Here is a 16,101-nt window from a genome sequence, read left to right on the forward strand (position 1 = left end):
ACAAAAATGATCTTTACAAAGTAACTTACGATATGAGTAGTTCCAACCATGACCACGAAGTTTCGTGAATCAATCACAAAGCATCTGGAGGAACTCATACGGAGCCAAGTCAACCTACATTTGTTTAGAGACCTTGGCATTGATCAGACCACAAAACTGGAGGCCGAGATTCAAATTGAGGAGCAGGACCATGGCTTAGCTATTCGATGTAAGACAAATTTCCTTTCAGAATGTTATGCCCTAGCTATGCGATGTAAGACCTGCCTTGTGACTGCAGAGACCAGATGCTCATGTGCATTTGATTGAAAAAAATTATAAAAATAACAGAGTATATACTATGGAGTCGTTTAATAAACATGGAAGAATCTCAAAGGGAAATTACAAAAACAATTGGCGAGAGAGAGAAAGTACTCAAATAGATACATACATGAAAGTGATATGGACTAATGGAGTGAGTTCATCTTCTAAGTTCTAACATCCTCCTCTACAAGAATTCGGCGAAACAAGGCTCTCCAGGTAGATCCCAACTTCAGTAACTATGGGGAATCCGGACACTGATAATTTCCGAAATCTTTCACCGTTAAAATTGTGCATAAACAACCGGTCCTTGAACACCAAAAGATCATGATTTTTCCTCTCGAAACCTGAATGTAACAACAAAGAATATGGCATGGAGATTCTTACTTTAGTCCAAGACTCCCTCACTCCATATTCTTTCATGATCCAAAACTCATTGTGTGTTTGCCCATCACAACGTGTTATGCACAGCATCTGTCTAAATACTCCGACAATATAACCTTTAGCGTCAACCAAATCACATGGCAATGGGATTTCTTGAACATGCTCCTCTGCTAAATCAAAAGATATAATCACTGATGAACCTCGAACTCTGTTCACCAGCCAATGAAGGCCTCCACTGACCAGGATCCCATGTAACATGAGATCAGATTTGTAAGGATATTGCCTTTGAATCTCCCGCCAAGAACCAGTTTTCAGCGTGTACACCATAAACATAATTCCACCCTTCAAGTATCGCAAATCAACCACCTTGTAATCATCAGTGGAGTGATCAAATCCAAGACCAAAGAGATCAAAATAATAATACGCAATGCTAGAAGATGGAATATCTGGTAGTTTCTTCGATTTCCTTGTTGCTGGGTTAACCAGATACAACTCCCAGTTATATAACTGGCACAGCAACAAACCATTGCAGTGTAACACCATGAAAACCCAATTATTTGGGATTTCACTATAAATGTAGTCGAGCTCAGTAGCCACTGCTTCATCATCATCATCGTTGGTATTAATATCATTGTCATTCTCTTTTTCATCAAGATAATTATGAACTGCATTGTTATGGTTGAGAAACTCATCGAGGTCCAAGGAGTAGAGTGACCTATGTGACCCATCACTAAACATAAGCCTTCGCCTTTGATGGAAAATCTCCACATTCTCAAAAGCTTTGTTAAGGTGAATTTTAACAAAATCAGGGTCGGTGACTAGAGAACGCCATGACTTTGATACACACCTGAAGCGGCACAATGACTTCACTGGTAGCCTTGAAAGAATGTCGAGCATGATATCAGTTGGGAAATTAGGGTTTTCCATCAACTGATCTTTAATTTTCTTTCACCTTCAGTATCTAGCAAAAGGAAAACTGTGTTTAACTGCTTTCAGCACAAGTACAAACTCTAACCTTAACCCATAAACCTGAAAAAACAAAAGAAAGAAAAAAAAATCCTAAGAAAGTAGGTAGATGGAGCTCCTGAGAGACTACAGACATTAAAAGAACAAAATTCGAAGCAATCAAAATATACTCAAGCAAGCCCCAGTTACGAGAAATAAATCAATACAATGCATTTATACATATTCCACATAGCACATCATACGATTTTTAATCCACACGAAAGCACAACCATGAATACTAAAAACCTTACATAGTGACAGAGATCTTGAAAGCTTCTATAGCCAGATTACAAAAGTAAAAGCTTTTGCTGGGCAAAACATCAACATACTAAACCACTCAAATTAATTGTCATTAAAGATGAATGGGAATTAGATAGAAAATAAGCATACAGCAAAATCCTCTGGCCGAAGCTAATCGCTATAATATTCCATAATGAACCGGCATATATTAGCAACTAACACAGCTTTAAGGTTTCTAGGTTTACCTAAAAACATATCCCAGTGCCCCTCCTAAAAAAGGAATTGAAGAACGAAAGCCAATAACTATGCACAGGTCTGCACACGTTACTAATCGTCTAAGCAAGACTATGCAGCTTATGTTCGGGTGGACAGGTAGAGCTATGTCCACTGTCTCCTAGACCCCAGGGCCAGGGTACAAGGAAACTGTGGCCACTCACCGTTCAATCTTAATACAACGGCGGAGGATAAAGTACAACAACAAAAAGTTAAATGACTACCTGTTATCAGATTAAGGAAATTGTGGTCACCCACCCTAATATCTTTAATCCAACGGTAGGTATTTATCCTCCGCACTGGGTCTAGGAGAATGGGACTTCCATGTCAGATTGCAGAACTAATAGATACCATCAATCAGCGCCTAAACTAGCAAAAGAACAAACAAACCATGAAAACTGACCCAAAAATACTTGCAGCATCCCGCAGCTTTGATGATAAATAAGTTAGAATCCATAAAAAAAACAAACAAAAATGGCCTATACATCACCCAATTCCACTCCTCCAACACTAATTGTTGAGAAAAACAACATACCTGAAACTCAATGGCCGCCTATGACCAGCAGAAAACCTAACACACACACACACCAAAAATTAAGAGTCGATGAAAAGAAACACAAAGACCCAAAATCCAAATCCCAATAGAGGTACCTTGAGCGAAAGAGAATCAAGCGCCAGGGCCCGAGAGAGAGGAAGATATGAAAGAGACAGAGGGAGGGCGGGGGGTAGGGGTTTAGAGGCCAGAGCTTTGAGAGAGTGAGAGGGACAGACGGGCGTGGGAGTTCAGAACTTCAGAGAGAAAACGGAGTTTTCAATTTTTGAGCAAATTCTTCCAAATTTTGGGACTTTTTATTTGGATCAACTTGCCAGCCCAAGGATGACGTGGAGTCATTCAAAATAACTTGCGTCTATTTATGAAACTTCATGTATATAATTGGAATTGTTGATGGCAAAGAAAATAAAAAAAAATATAGATCATTTGGTTAACGAACAATATAAAATAGATGGTCGAAATTGGTAAAAGCATTATAAATTTTTTATTTTGTTTGTTACAATTGATTGACTAAACAACCCTGGTGGAATACAGGTAGGGGCGGAACGCCCTTCCGGCACGCTGCTCTGACGCCCTCTTGGCATGTCAATCCTTACAGGCATGTTTGCAGCCGGTGTTTGTGATCTTGTCACTTTAGTTAGACTAGAGAAATACGTCTAGAGCAACATTCTGAAATTTAGAGTGCGTCGCACCTGCTTATCACACTATGTGATACGAGGATAAAGATGAGGCATAGTAGGCAATGTCCATGCAAATTCAAATCGTTCATTACGAACATTGACGTTCTTTCCTTCCCCTAACAGTGGGGAGACTGTCTCATCGAAAGGACAATCCACAAAATAGAGAAAAGAAATCCCTTGCAACGGATCTAAGAGTTTTGAAGACCTATATTATTGTAGCAGCACAAGTGGCACATAAATCGCACACCCAAATCCATAAGTACAAAAAAAAGGATTGGATGTCGATGGGCCTGAGATTGACCAACATTACTCCTAGATTGCATAGCCCTGCGCAAATTCTAAGGTGTGATATACATTGCCCGTGCGTTAATCAAGGGCATTTTATGACCACTTCTGCGAGGTAGTTTGGGTGTGAGCATGGGAAACAACAGATCTGACTTCAATCCCACAAGATATGAAATAATAATTGAAAAGTTCTTTGATGTAAACTCTGCATTATCCTAGTCCCTCATACATTATGGGATAATTGGGGGTAGTGAGCTCGCAACCTAAAAATTAGTGCTAGGAGATTAGCAACATTGGTATGTGGACAATAGACATATGACCATTATGTCGATACATCAACCAAAACCAATATAATGTTTATATGGTTTGGTTTTTTGTTGGATTAGTCCACACATATTCCCTTGAATCCACTATAGAAAATAGTCTTTCACATCTTTGTGGGGGCATGATATAAGAATCAACTTTCCCAAAAGCACGTTTGGCATGGTACGTTTGAATGTACAATCTTAATATAAGTAAGACGATGCCCTTGGGTGGAATACAGTATACAGTGCATCAAAGCAAAGCAAAGAACTGCTCGAATCGCACGGCTTTGGCCGACCACATGGTGCACTCTATTCAGGGAGCTGAACCATGGTCTACAAAATATGCTTCGTACCATATTCACTGGAGGTGATGCAGTGACATTCCACTCAATTTTCTCAATGGTTTCAACTTAATCGTTGTCCTCTCAAATAACTTTAAAATCTCAACAACGTTCTTTTCTCATTATGTTTTTTACATTTGGATTTAGACGTTGTTTTATAGTGTTCAGTTCTTTGTTTCTTTTTTTTCATCATTCATACGCCTCTTACGTGTTCGTTTTTACATTTAGATTTAGACAATGCAATGCAATGTCCATTTCCTGGTTTTGTTTTTACTTTTGGATTTGGACACTACGTTGCAGTGTCCATTTCTTGGTTTCGTTTTTTCCATCACTCACACGCCTCCTATGTGTTAGTTTTTATGTTCGGACTCAGACACTGCACTGCAGTATCCATTTCCTGGTTCTGTGTTTTACTCTTGGACTTAGATGCTGCATTGCAGTGTCAATTTCTTAGTTTTTTTTTTTTTTCATCACTTACACACCTCTTACGCGTCCATTTTGACATTTGGGTTGAAACACTGTAGTGCCATGTCTTTTTCCTGATTTTTTTTTTTTTTTTTTACATTTAGATTCAAACATTGCGTTGTAGTAACCATTTCCTGGTTTGAAATGGAAGGGTGTTTGGCTCTAATTGGTGACAGACGGTGCAGATGAATATAATGAAATTATGAATTTTGAAGGACGAGGTCCAATATTCGAGATTACTCTGGTAGGATTCGGCAAAGTGGAGTGTTTTTCCAGAATAGATGCTTCAGAATGATATTCGGTTGAAGTTACTGGCTAATTATGATGACAGCATCGTCCCCTTAAGGTGAGATGTCTTATTTCATTATCAAGCTTCAATTCAATGTTTCTTTGTTGAATGTTGCAGTTTGGTTATCTGTTTAAAAGAATGCATTACAAGAATAAGAGGTCTTAGGCTGATATTGATGGATATGTTTTTCCAACTGGTTTAACCCCATGTGACATTCTAAGCGAGAAAGAGAGAGGAGGATAGAAGCGTCAAGTTATAACTATTTATAATGATTTAAAGCTCACGTGTCATTCATCATTGAGCGATACATAAATATATCATTTATTAAGTCCAAAACAAAAACATAAAATTGATATAACGCTAAATAGTAAATTTTTATTGGCTTTTGACCAACTTACCTATAAATATCTGATTGGAAATTGGTTGTATGCATTACTTGCCACATGAGATGATACATCAATCTAATTTAAAAATGTGGTTTATCTAGTATTATTCGTTTTTTTAGTAAAGATTGATATAATTTTCTTCACAGGAAACAAATATTATGAAATAAATTGGAATTGATAAATGTCATGAGTGGATTAGGCAAGCGAAAGTGCAGGACTATATATATCAGGACTCGGATTCCTATTCTTTCGAGTAAATCCCGCTTGTTCACATCTATATATTGAAAGAGAACCAGACCTTTAAAAGAACACCCGTACCCAATCCAGCCAATATACCAATATCAAATTTAAATAGGCCTCTTAAGACCTTTGTCCACTTTACAGTAAGAAGTTTTAAGTTTGATTCTCGTTATAGGCAAATTTAAACCACATTATTAGTAGACTTAGCCAACTCTCCCACCTCACTAACTTTAGCGTAGATAATATCATTTATTTAAAAATAAATAAAAAATAATGCCACTTGGGAGGTGATGAAAGAAAAACGTAGGCAGGAAGGAAGGAAGAAGGTACGGGAATGATTCTTTCTAAGATTCACTAATTTCAGGAAACATCTTTAATTCCTAGAATCATTAAATCATCACAACTTTAAACCTACGGAACTTCCTTTTATATACGTTAATTCCTTTTATTTATTTTCTTTTGGACGTTCTTTTGTGCCGGAGAACAAGATTGAAGAGATATGGAAGGGTCTTCTAGGGCTAGTGCTGGCTGCGGGATTAATTCCAAGGGAGGAGGAAAGAGTCTTGTGCAGTGGCTTAAAGAGTGTTCGCAACCGCACGCAAAATCGGATGATGGGAAATATAAATTTAGAAGTCATATATTTAGGATTGGGACACGGCTCTCTCACTGCGTTGTTGATATTATGTTGTTGATGTCGCAAGGATCGGATGAGATGGTAGACAAGTTCCAAGAGTTCAGCCGTTTGCTATCAGTCCAAAAGAGCGTAATCAATTGGGAGAGTTGTGCTGTAAACAAAAGAGTCACTGGTCTCCTGAGAATAGCATTTCACGAATTGGTCAAAATTAACAAGAGAAGGATGCGAGCAATGGGGGGAAGATTGGCTACTATGGAAGGTTACAATTATGGAACCGAGCTGTATGAATGCTTCTGCCTAATAACGCTTACTGAAATTCTGAGAGTACTTTCTCTAGTGATTTCAAAGACGGAGGCTGCTTTGAGCGTCCCAGTTTCGAACGAAGTGTTGACATGGTTGATGAAAGCACTCCCAGAAATTCTAGATGAGATGGAAACCAAGATACGTTTATGCATAAAGACCTACATTGACTTCGTAGTGGATGCAGAACCAGTAGTGAATGATTTTCAGAATATAATGAAACCGAAGATTAATCAAATGTGGAACAATTTTGGGTCGTCTCAAGAAGAACGAAAGAGAAAAAGGACCGAAGAATTGAATGGGTAAGCTTCAGTAGGTCCTCCTAAGTTAATTGTTTTGTTTCTGTAGTTGCTGCCTTATACTGATTTTCTTTAGTGCTTTAGTTGTAATCGGGCCAATTATTTGATATATATCCCTAAGTGATTTTTAATTCTCTTGAATTTGTGGATATATATATTTACACACCGTTCTACAAATCCAGCCTAGGCCTAGGCAGGGGCCATCGCTCCGATTAATATCTAAGCATTTGAAAATTAAAAATGGGGCATAAACCTACTTAAGTGTTTGCCTAGCCCGCCCAAGCGTCCGCTTAGACCATCTAGACCTGCCTAGGCATTCGCCCAGGTTGTGAATCTCTTTATACAGAAAACTGATAACTTTTGTTTTTGCATTTTATTTTTTCAATAAAATGTAAGGGACTTGTTAAATACTCGAATGAACACTCATTATATGTTGTTCCCCATGTTCTCAATATATTTTAATAATTTATAATATATAATTCACTTTATTTTGCAGTTTATATGTCTCCCAATACAATATATATCATTTTTAAGTATAAATAAGAACTTATTTGTACGATGTATAATAAATTTATTTAAATCCGCCTAGACCCCCTAAGTCCCGCCTAGCCGACTAGGCGCTAGGTTCCAGCCCTTCACTCGACTAGCGCCTAGCATTTTTTAGAACTTTGTATATATATGTATATTCTATCACAAGGGATATCACTAGTTTAATCTACAATAAAGAGAGAGAGAGAGAGCTTTTTTGGCTTCTGGGTTTGGCATCGCCATCAGTGGTGCGGGTGGTTGGGTCGTCAATGTAGTATCAATCCGTTTTCCCTGTTTCTTAGTTTTAGAAAAGGAATGGTAGGCTTAAATAAATGTAGGATAATGCTAACAAGACTAAATTTGTAGACAAAATGTTGTCAACTAAATGAAATGGAAGTTGATGATTGGATTATTGTTTAAGCGTTGATAAACGTGTTCATTCCTATTAGTGACATGTCATTTAATTTGTAAATTTTATCTACAAATTTAGCATCTTTAGCATTAGTCATAAATTGATTCAATTAAGTTATGAATGCACGTTGGTCATGCAATTTCTGATACCATATAGAAAAATAGAAATTGGTAAAGAGATAACTAGTGCATTGGGAAAGTAACACCCTCATCCTTCTCTACCATGTCATCCTTATCCTCCTCCTATCCAACCCCTAAGCCTTCGAGCTTGGCCACCAGGCCCGTCTGTATCGCAACTGAAATAGCAGTACAACATGGCCATTCATCAACCCCATCCGCCTAAGCTCAATCCTGAGGCACTCGTAATCAAGATTGCCCTCGCTGACGCAGCAGAACTCGACTACGAACAGCGTGGCGGCGAAGACGGCGACGATGTAGGGGACGGGAATGTGGTGGAGGTGGAGGGTGGAGTGAGAGATGAGCGAGATGGAGTTGAAGATGTAGGAAAAGTAAAAGGTGATGAGGAAGGTCCCGGAGAAGAGGACGAGAATAAGGATAAGGAGGTCAAGGGTGGCCGACAACGAGTTCTTGTAGAGAAGGGTGCAATTAGGGTTTGGGGGTTGGATAAGAAGAGGATGAGGATGACGTGGCAGCGGCAACGGCAGAGAGTGATGAGGTGGGTTTGGGGGGGAGATGTTGGTATGGGTGGGATCTGGGTTTGGGGTCGTTTTGAATGGGGTTTTTTTTTTTTTTAAGGGTAAATTTTTCTTTTTAATATTTTATTAATTTTTTAATAGGGAGTGGGCCCCGTCTCAAGCCATGGCACTATTTAACAGAAGAATTGACAGACAAACTGACGGAAGTATGAAATTGTAACAAATTCGTAAGATGAGGTATAACATTGACATTTTTTAAAGATGGGGTATGAAACTGTAACTGACCTAATAGTTGAGGTAGTTTTATGTAATTTACCCTTAAAAATATGACTCTAAAAGGATGACTTCTAATGAGTGGACAAAAAAAGCCATGTTGGCTCTGAAAATTTAGAAAGGGATCCTCTTCGGATCCCTTCCTCTTAATCCACCAAATCAGGGGATTCGTGCCGTTGAAATTTGGCTACAAACAGGGGCCCACTTTAAAAATTATAATAACTTCAGCCGTTAAATCAATTTTCAATGGCACAAATTCTCTGATTTGGTGGATTAGGAGGAAGATCCCTTTTCTGAAAAGTTGAACCAAAAAGAACCATGTTGTCTTCAAAAGAGTTGGACAAAAAGGATTCTAAGTTGGCTCCAAAAAAGTTATCTAGCACATATGAGTCGGTAAACCCGACCATGTAAGTTCTGGTAGTATTAGACCCGGATGGAATTTGGAGCATTCTAAACAAGAATACAAGTTGGTATATTACGTGCCAAAGATATATTTTTCAGTGTTTCTCCACAGGTACTTTGACAAGCAGTGTACTAGCTCGTGATTCGAGTACATTGAAATATCTCCACACCTTGCTAGTTACATTAAATAAGAGAACGAAATATAAATCTTGTTTTGTGAGATAGTCAACTTTAATGAAATAAGTCTGATGTCTCTAATTCCACTCAACATGAATAAGCTTGATTTTATACCCAATATGTATTCAAATTTTAAAAAGTAATATCTATTGCAGTCCTATTTAGAATAAGAATTTGATTGTGTAAATTCTAGTGTATCTAGGAATATCTCTTATAATCTTATTAGGAGTTGATTACCTATTAAGAGTTGTAATCCCAAAAGGGTAAGGAATTAACCTTCCCTACTACTATAAATAAAGGCATAATGGGGTGGAATGGAACACAACTCACAATTACACATCTTTCTTTTCTCTCTCTGTGCCGCACCCTCTCTCTCTCTAGCTTCCATAATTGTTCAGTAAATTATGCCTATAACACATTATCAACATGCTCTTCACGTTGCGCTAAAGAGAGTTTAATCTTCAATCAAGGGAGTATTACGTTTTAATCATTCTTTTTATGATTAATTTATTATTTTATTGAATTGATCTACATGCTATTGATTCAATTTAATGTTTCTGTGTTGAACGTGATACAACGCATTGGAGATCCAATTCCGACTTTCTGAGAAGGATCTTCTACAAATTCAAAGGCTTTTATTGTTTTCTGCCAATTAGGTACGCTTAAAATAAAGTAAGATATTTGAAACGACCGTGAAGCATGATAACATTCCCATGATGCATGAACCCCTACATTTAAATTTACCTTCCGATATATATATATATATATATATATATATATATTGTATATGTTCATATATTTACCACAATACACACACACACACACACACACGTTTCATGCATTACACAATTTTTGCTATGTGGAATTTGTGAGTCAAACAATCAAAAGAACTTAGAAGCAATTTAGGGTTTGTCAAACCCTAAGTACGTCGAAAAAAAAAAAACAAATTATGGGCACTGGTGCACCATTGCCGCACCTCCACCATGGCACCACCATAGCAGCAACCATCTGGGCCTTGCTACAACCACATGGACACCCCCTAGGCCTTCGGCCTGGTTGACTTGTATGGGCCCGAAGCCAGGCATGTTCCCTAAGGAAGCCCATAAACTTCCTAGCATGTCCTTATGATCTTAGCCCAATCTGCCAGCAAGCTTTGTGCTTGTTGGGCTTTGCATCTACCATGCCCTGTGATTCTATATGCCAGCCCATGTGGCTGGGCTTGTCCCACGACCCAATAAACACGGCCCCAACTCTGGCTGGGCCTCACGTAACCCAACCCGCAAGCTAGCCTCGGGTGGGCTTGCTCCCGCTATGGTCTCGGCCGACATATGCCAGCAACTTATTGCTAGGCTTAAAAACCCTCGGCCTGTGGCCTGCAAGCAACTCGAGCCCAAAATGCCTTGAGGGCTCTGCCCAACTCACGGCACCCAAGCCCAAACCTTTTTGGGCTATACTTTTTCAACCTAATGCTAATTTTTGTCATTCTAAATAATTTTAACCCAAATGTTATAATTATTTTTTGCTTCTACGATTGACCCCGTTTAGTCCCGATTTATTAAATTAATTAAAATTGACCTACAGTCCATTAATCTGACAAGAAATCCAAAATTATTGACTTGAAGATCACTTTTGGACATTATCGATTCAATAATTTATTTCTCTTCTTTGAACCGTTGACATCCTTTCGTAGTCCTGAAGAGCTCACACTTGAGTTCCTGAAACAACTTAAATCCACTACACTTAAATCAACATATTGCGTTCTGTGTTCTTACAAGAACCTCTCTTTTATGAACTAAACGTTCATAAACTAAGTTGAACCTGCAGTTTCAAATTTAGTGCCTTTGAAACCCAAAGTTTTCATAAAACAAATACACCCATGAAAACCCGACGTAGTTTCATGAAAACCATGTCTTAGAACTCGAATGTTCTACCATTGATGCTTATGGATGATTCATTCCCATAGCACCAATCACAATCTTATTCCCTCCAATTCAATGTTACAAGTTCAATTTCCCTTATTTGGATGTTTCTAATAGAAACCACTTTATGTGGGGTACAAGATATGAATCTCCACTTGACTATCAAGAAGCTGAGAAACCATTGAAGCCAATAATGGCAAGGAAGAGCTGAATAAGCCTTCGCCATGATCTTCATTCGAAGACTTATGCCTGAAGCATTATAAATGGAAGTACCTCATGAACGAAGATTCCATGGCTTTTTGGCTCGCTACTACGGACGGTTTAATCATGAAAGACATTGTCTGAAGCACACCATGATTACATCCATGAATGAGTACAATTCTGAAGTTTATAAATCTGAACAAATTTTGACTGTTCTCGTCCTTCTATGTTTCCAACTCGCTCCTAAAGCAGTAGTGTAGAAAGTGGAAGTTTACCAAATTCTCAGATCTAATTACTACCACAAACGTGAGAAAATGGTATAGACTCAGTTCGGTTAGAGTTTACCGAAATGGCTCAACCCAGTTTGATTAAAAACTACTGAACGGTGATACTCTGCTTGGGCACGAATGCACGTAAAGGCATGCTCTGCTTCAATAAAGGTGCACCGAACGGTACTAATTTGCTTTGGCAGAGGCCTACCAAACAAACCCCTTCAGTTTCGGTTGGAACCTACCGAACCCAAGTTCGGGGTTGTCTCTTTCACGATCTAATTTCGAGTTTGTTTTTACAACATTTGGTAGAATCAAGGCCTGCCAAGGTAATATTATTCTCGAACCTCAACCCTGCAGAATCTACTTCCGTCTCGATGGAATAGATCATTGGTTATGCACCTATTCATGCCTCTACCAATGTCGTTGAGGAGTACCATTCTCATAGTCAATATGTGAGACTAATTTTGCTCTACTGAACACCGTTGGAAAAGCAGAATTTTGACATGGATAGCCTTGTTGGCCGAATCCCCTTAATAAACCATTTACTTTGTGAACATTTTTCTATGTTCTTAGATTCATGTTTGGTGTTTGTTTTACTTATGGATAATTTTATTGATATTGTCCTCAAATATAAGTTAATTCTTGTATACATGTGACCAAATTCAATTAAACACATGATTGGGTATGAATGTGGGGAAGTTAGTTGTTTGCATGAATGTGATAATACACACACTAACTTTACACCTAAATCACATCTCTAACAACAACTTCAGGTTTATCCAACCTGATTAAGAGCATTGGCAAGCTCTTCGTTGTATGAATGGTATTGAATTACCATTTAATGGACCTTAAATTCTCCTTGTCGTTGAGTTTTAAAAGATATTCTAGATGACAATGATCATGAATGAAATCACTGAAGAAAATAGAGTTGCATACCTTTGCACCACCTCTAAAAATAAGCATGAAGCTTTGATTTGGGGCCAATGGGCTCCCTTCCAACTGGGAACACGTTACATATTGCCGACTTGGAGCCTGGTAATTCAAGCAGTTTACTTGCTTTGGCACGACCTTGTGGGACACTTAGGTTAAACAATGATGTTACAATGCATCTCCTTACCTGAAGTAAGGATTTTGTGCCTACAAGCACACTATGCCAAGCCTGCTCATTAGGGAAATTGATTTTCTATATCATTCCTTGCAAAGATACGAAATCACCCTTTTTCACAGTGGATTCAAGGGAATATATATGGACCAATCCAACCAAAATGTGGACCATATAAATACTTATGGTTTTGGCTAATGAATTGACAAACTGGTCACATGTTTTTCCACACACATTGCTGCTAAACCTTCTGGCTGATTAAGGGTTCACCACCCTACTTATCCCATAAAGTCCGAGAGACTGGATAATGTTAGAGAGTTTATATCGACAGTTTTCGATAAAGTATTGCATGTCTCTTGGGTTTATAATTGGACATCGAATTCCCATGTTCACCGTAAAAACAACCTCGCAGAGCGATCATAAAGTGCAATTTAATTGATCGCCCGGACCTTGGTGAACGCACCAAGTTTTTGGTTTCGACTGAGGGCTATGTAATCTTGTACCTAGCTATGTTGGTCCACCTTGAGGCCCATTGCCACCTAATACCAACCTGATGTTTTTCATATTTATGCATTTGGGTGTGCATTCCATGTGCCAAGTTGCGCCACCATAACGTACCAACTTGGGTACTAAAAACAAAAGGATGTGAAACTTTGTCGATTATCATTCTCCTTTATACTAGCTCTCTTAGAGCCCTTGCATGTGATATCTTTACCGCTCATTTGTGGGTTGTCACTTCAATGAGACAGTCTTCCCACCGTTAGGGGGAGATAAGAATGTTAATGTTCCTAGAGAACGGTGCGAATTTGTGTGGACGTTGTCTACTATGTCTCATCTCGATCCCAGTATCATACAAGTGTGATAAGCAAGTGGGATGAATCCTAGCTTTCAGAATGTTGCTCCATACACATTCCTCTGATCTAGCTAAAATGACGAGATCATATACCAGTTGCAAACATGCCTGCAAGGATAGACGTACTTAACGGACATTCTTGGAGGGTGTAACGCCCTTGTTGGATGATTTGGACACCCCTGTTGGACGGTCCGGTACATTGGTGAATCGCCAATCAATCTGTCCTGGCTTAGAGCACAACAGATCACTCATTTCATAGGATTCACTTCCCTAGAAGAGGAAGATACGGCACAACAATGAATCTATACTTGATTGCTATCTCAAATCATTTCCATCTCATGAGATTAATCTGAATTACTCCCAAGACTTAAAGTTCTTGGTCCAGTATACTAGTTTAAATGAGTTGAATGGAATTGAAATGAGATTACCATCGATGATGTTTTCACTTATATGGCAGCTACCGACATAAATGAAAAAGCAACGATATTGAACCATGTTCCGTTGATTAAGTGACAACATAGAACTAATTGGACAGCCGAAGTTACAATCCAGGTCAAATTCCTTACCAAAGTGTGTTTTGGACCTATTGTTCCTACGCTGCCCAAGGTAACCCTATTATGTTACAAGTGGGAAACGAAGTGTTATGAAATGAATGAAATAGTGTGACATGATGCACACTTTACGGCGCAAGGTTTCTCTCAAACGTCCTGTGATTGATAGCAGCATTATGAAATATGGTTAGTTTTTTCTCCATGGGGATATAAATACGGAGATTTACATATAAGTTCTCGAAGAATACATGGACTAGTTTAAATAGTTCTAAACCACGGAACACCCTCTTAACTCGTTTAAGGCATTCACTTACGGATTGAAACAATCCGATGGATATGACATACCTATCTAAGTGATTAGTTGATTAGTCAGGGACATGATTGAATGCCCTTACATGTTAAACTATGAAGTCTTATTTCGAATTGCTAGAGTTACAGTTTATGTCGTTAATACGAATCTCACTAAGACTCTGGAAGAGCTTGAGAAAACTGCCTTGCACCTGAAGAGGGAATTTGAGATGAAAAATCTTAGGAAAACTCGTTTATACCTTAACATGAAGTTCAAGCGTTGTTCTAATGGTACCTTGGTCCACCAGTCGAACTATACCCCTAATGTGTTATCTTAGAGTATACCTATGATCGTCCATATGTTATATGCAAATAAAACCCTTGAAGAGGTTATGGAATCCGAAATTCCATATCTAAGTTCAACTTTGCGCTTCGTTGTACTTAGCTCATTGTATTAGACAAGACATCTCCTTCGTTGTTGATCTATTGGTAAAGATGTAGCACTGCGCTTATATGCAACCACTAAATTGGTATTAAAGACTTACCTTGAAGGTACTACAAATTTGGGCAAATCATATCTCAATGAATCTCGAGCGGATCCAACCCCTTGATCTTTGGAATGATGCTTGCCTTATTTATTATGCTGACACAGGTTACTTATCAAACCCGCACAAGGCAAATCCCTGAATGGTTATGTCTTTACCTTTAGGGATATCGCAATATCTTGGAGGTCTGTGATATGACCTTAGTGGTGAAATCTTTGAACCATTCCAAGACTTACCTCACTTCACTAACCCACAAGTGAGACATGGTTAGGAGTTCTTGTTAAGCATATTCGAAGTACTTGTTGTTTTCATCCATCGTTGAGTCCTAACAACAATCCATAAAGATTATGCGGCATGTATCAACCCGACCAAGCCATGATACATCAACAAAGTCAACACCAAGACATATATAGCATCTACATCTACATCAGCAAAGCATCAGAAGATTGAAGTCATGCAAGTCGATCCCATACAACCTTGCTGACCTCTACATGACATCACTGCTAAAGTCAACCTTCTAGAAGCTTGTCCGAGGAATTGGTATGTCTTACTATCAATTGCAATGCTTGTAGTTCTCATTTAGAAGTTATGTCAAACTCAAGGGGAGTATCCAGAAGTATACTCACTTGATCTTAATGTACTCTTTTTCCCTACGATTAAGAGCATTTTTCCCATTGGATTTTTGCTACGTAACTAGGTTTTAACGAGGCACCCATCCTGGGCTGATCATGCTCTTATGAGCTCTTCTAGTTGTGTCCAGAAGATTTATAGTTTTAACTTAATGCAACTTCTCACTTTTCTTCTTAGTCTATGGGTTTTTATCCCACCTAAATTTTACCATGGCGAGGTTTTGTGAGTTTTACCTTTTTATGCATTCTTCCATTGATTTGAGACTCGCATTCGCTCATTATGCTGATGATTTCATCAACTGTACTTACTTCATCACT

The 16,101-nt window shown here is 38.5% G+C and overlaps 2 protein-coding genes across 10 annotated transcripts; both read right to left on the reverse strand.

The window, feature by feature from the left end:
* Window positions 1-333: 333 nt before the first annotated feature.
* On the reverse strand, window positions 334-3,008 carry LOC103948024 (F-box/kelch-repeat protein At3g06240). Of its 9 annotated transcripts, none has more exons than XM_048564032.1 (3): window positions 2,851-3,008; window positions 2,735-2,770; window positions 334-1,642 (listed from the first exon to the last, which is right to left on the reverse strand). In XM_048564032.1, the coding sequence occupies exon 3, from the start codon at window positions 1,606-1,608 to the stop codon at window positions 472-474; it is 1,137 nt and encodes a 378-aa protein (XP_048419989.1). In that variant the 5' UTR covers window positions 1,609-1,642; window positions 2,735-2,770; window positions 2,851-3,008; the 3' UTR covers window positions 334-471. The 9 variants fall into 9 exon arrangements, with proteins under 9 accessions (XP_048419989.1, XP_048419991.1, XP_009357288.2 ...); XM_048564034.1 differs by having other exon boundaries at window positions 334-1,657; XM_009359013.3 differs by having other exon boundaries at window positions 334-1,710.
* A 5,161-nt stretch (window positions 3,009-8,169) lies between these two features.
* LOC125468441 (uncharacterized protein At5g19025-like) lies at window positions 8,170-8,685 on the reverse strand (the record flags this gene model as incomplete). The annotated part of the gene is made up of 1 exon (XM_048564186.1): window positions 8,170-8,685. A coding segment is annotated over one exon (516 nt), but the record flags the coding sequence as incomplete, so codon positions are not given.
* Window positions 8,686-16,101: the final 7,416 nt, after the last annotated feature.

The sequence above is a fragment of a genome, unplaced genomic scaffold (genome assembly GCF_019419815.1).
Source record: "Pyrus x bretschneideri cultivar Hongxiangsu unplaced genomic scaffold, Pyrus_bretschneideri_v1 Contig38, whole genome shotgun sequence".
In the NCBI taxonomy this organism is placed as follows: Eukaryota; Viridiplantae; Streptophyta; class Magnoliopsida; order Rosales; family Rosaceae; genus Pyrus; species Pyrus x bretschneideri.

What these genes read in the sequence shown, in the direction of transcription:
- LOC103948024 (XM_048564032.1), bottom strand. Translation starts at nt 1,608, where the DNA reads ATGGAAAACCCTAATTTCCCAACTGATATCATGCTCGACATTCTTTCA.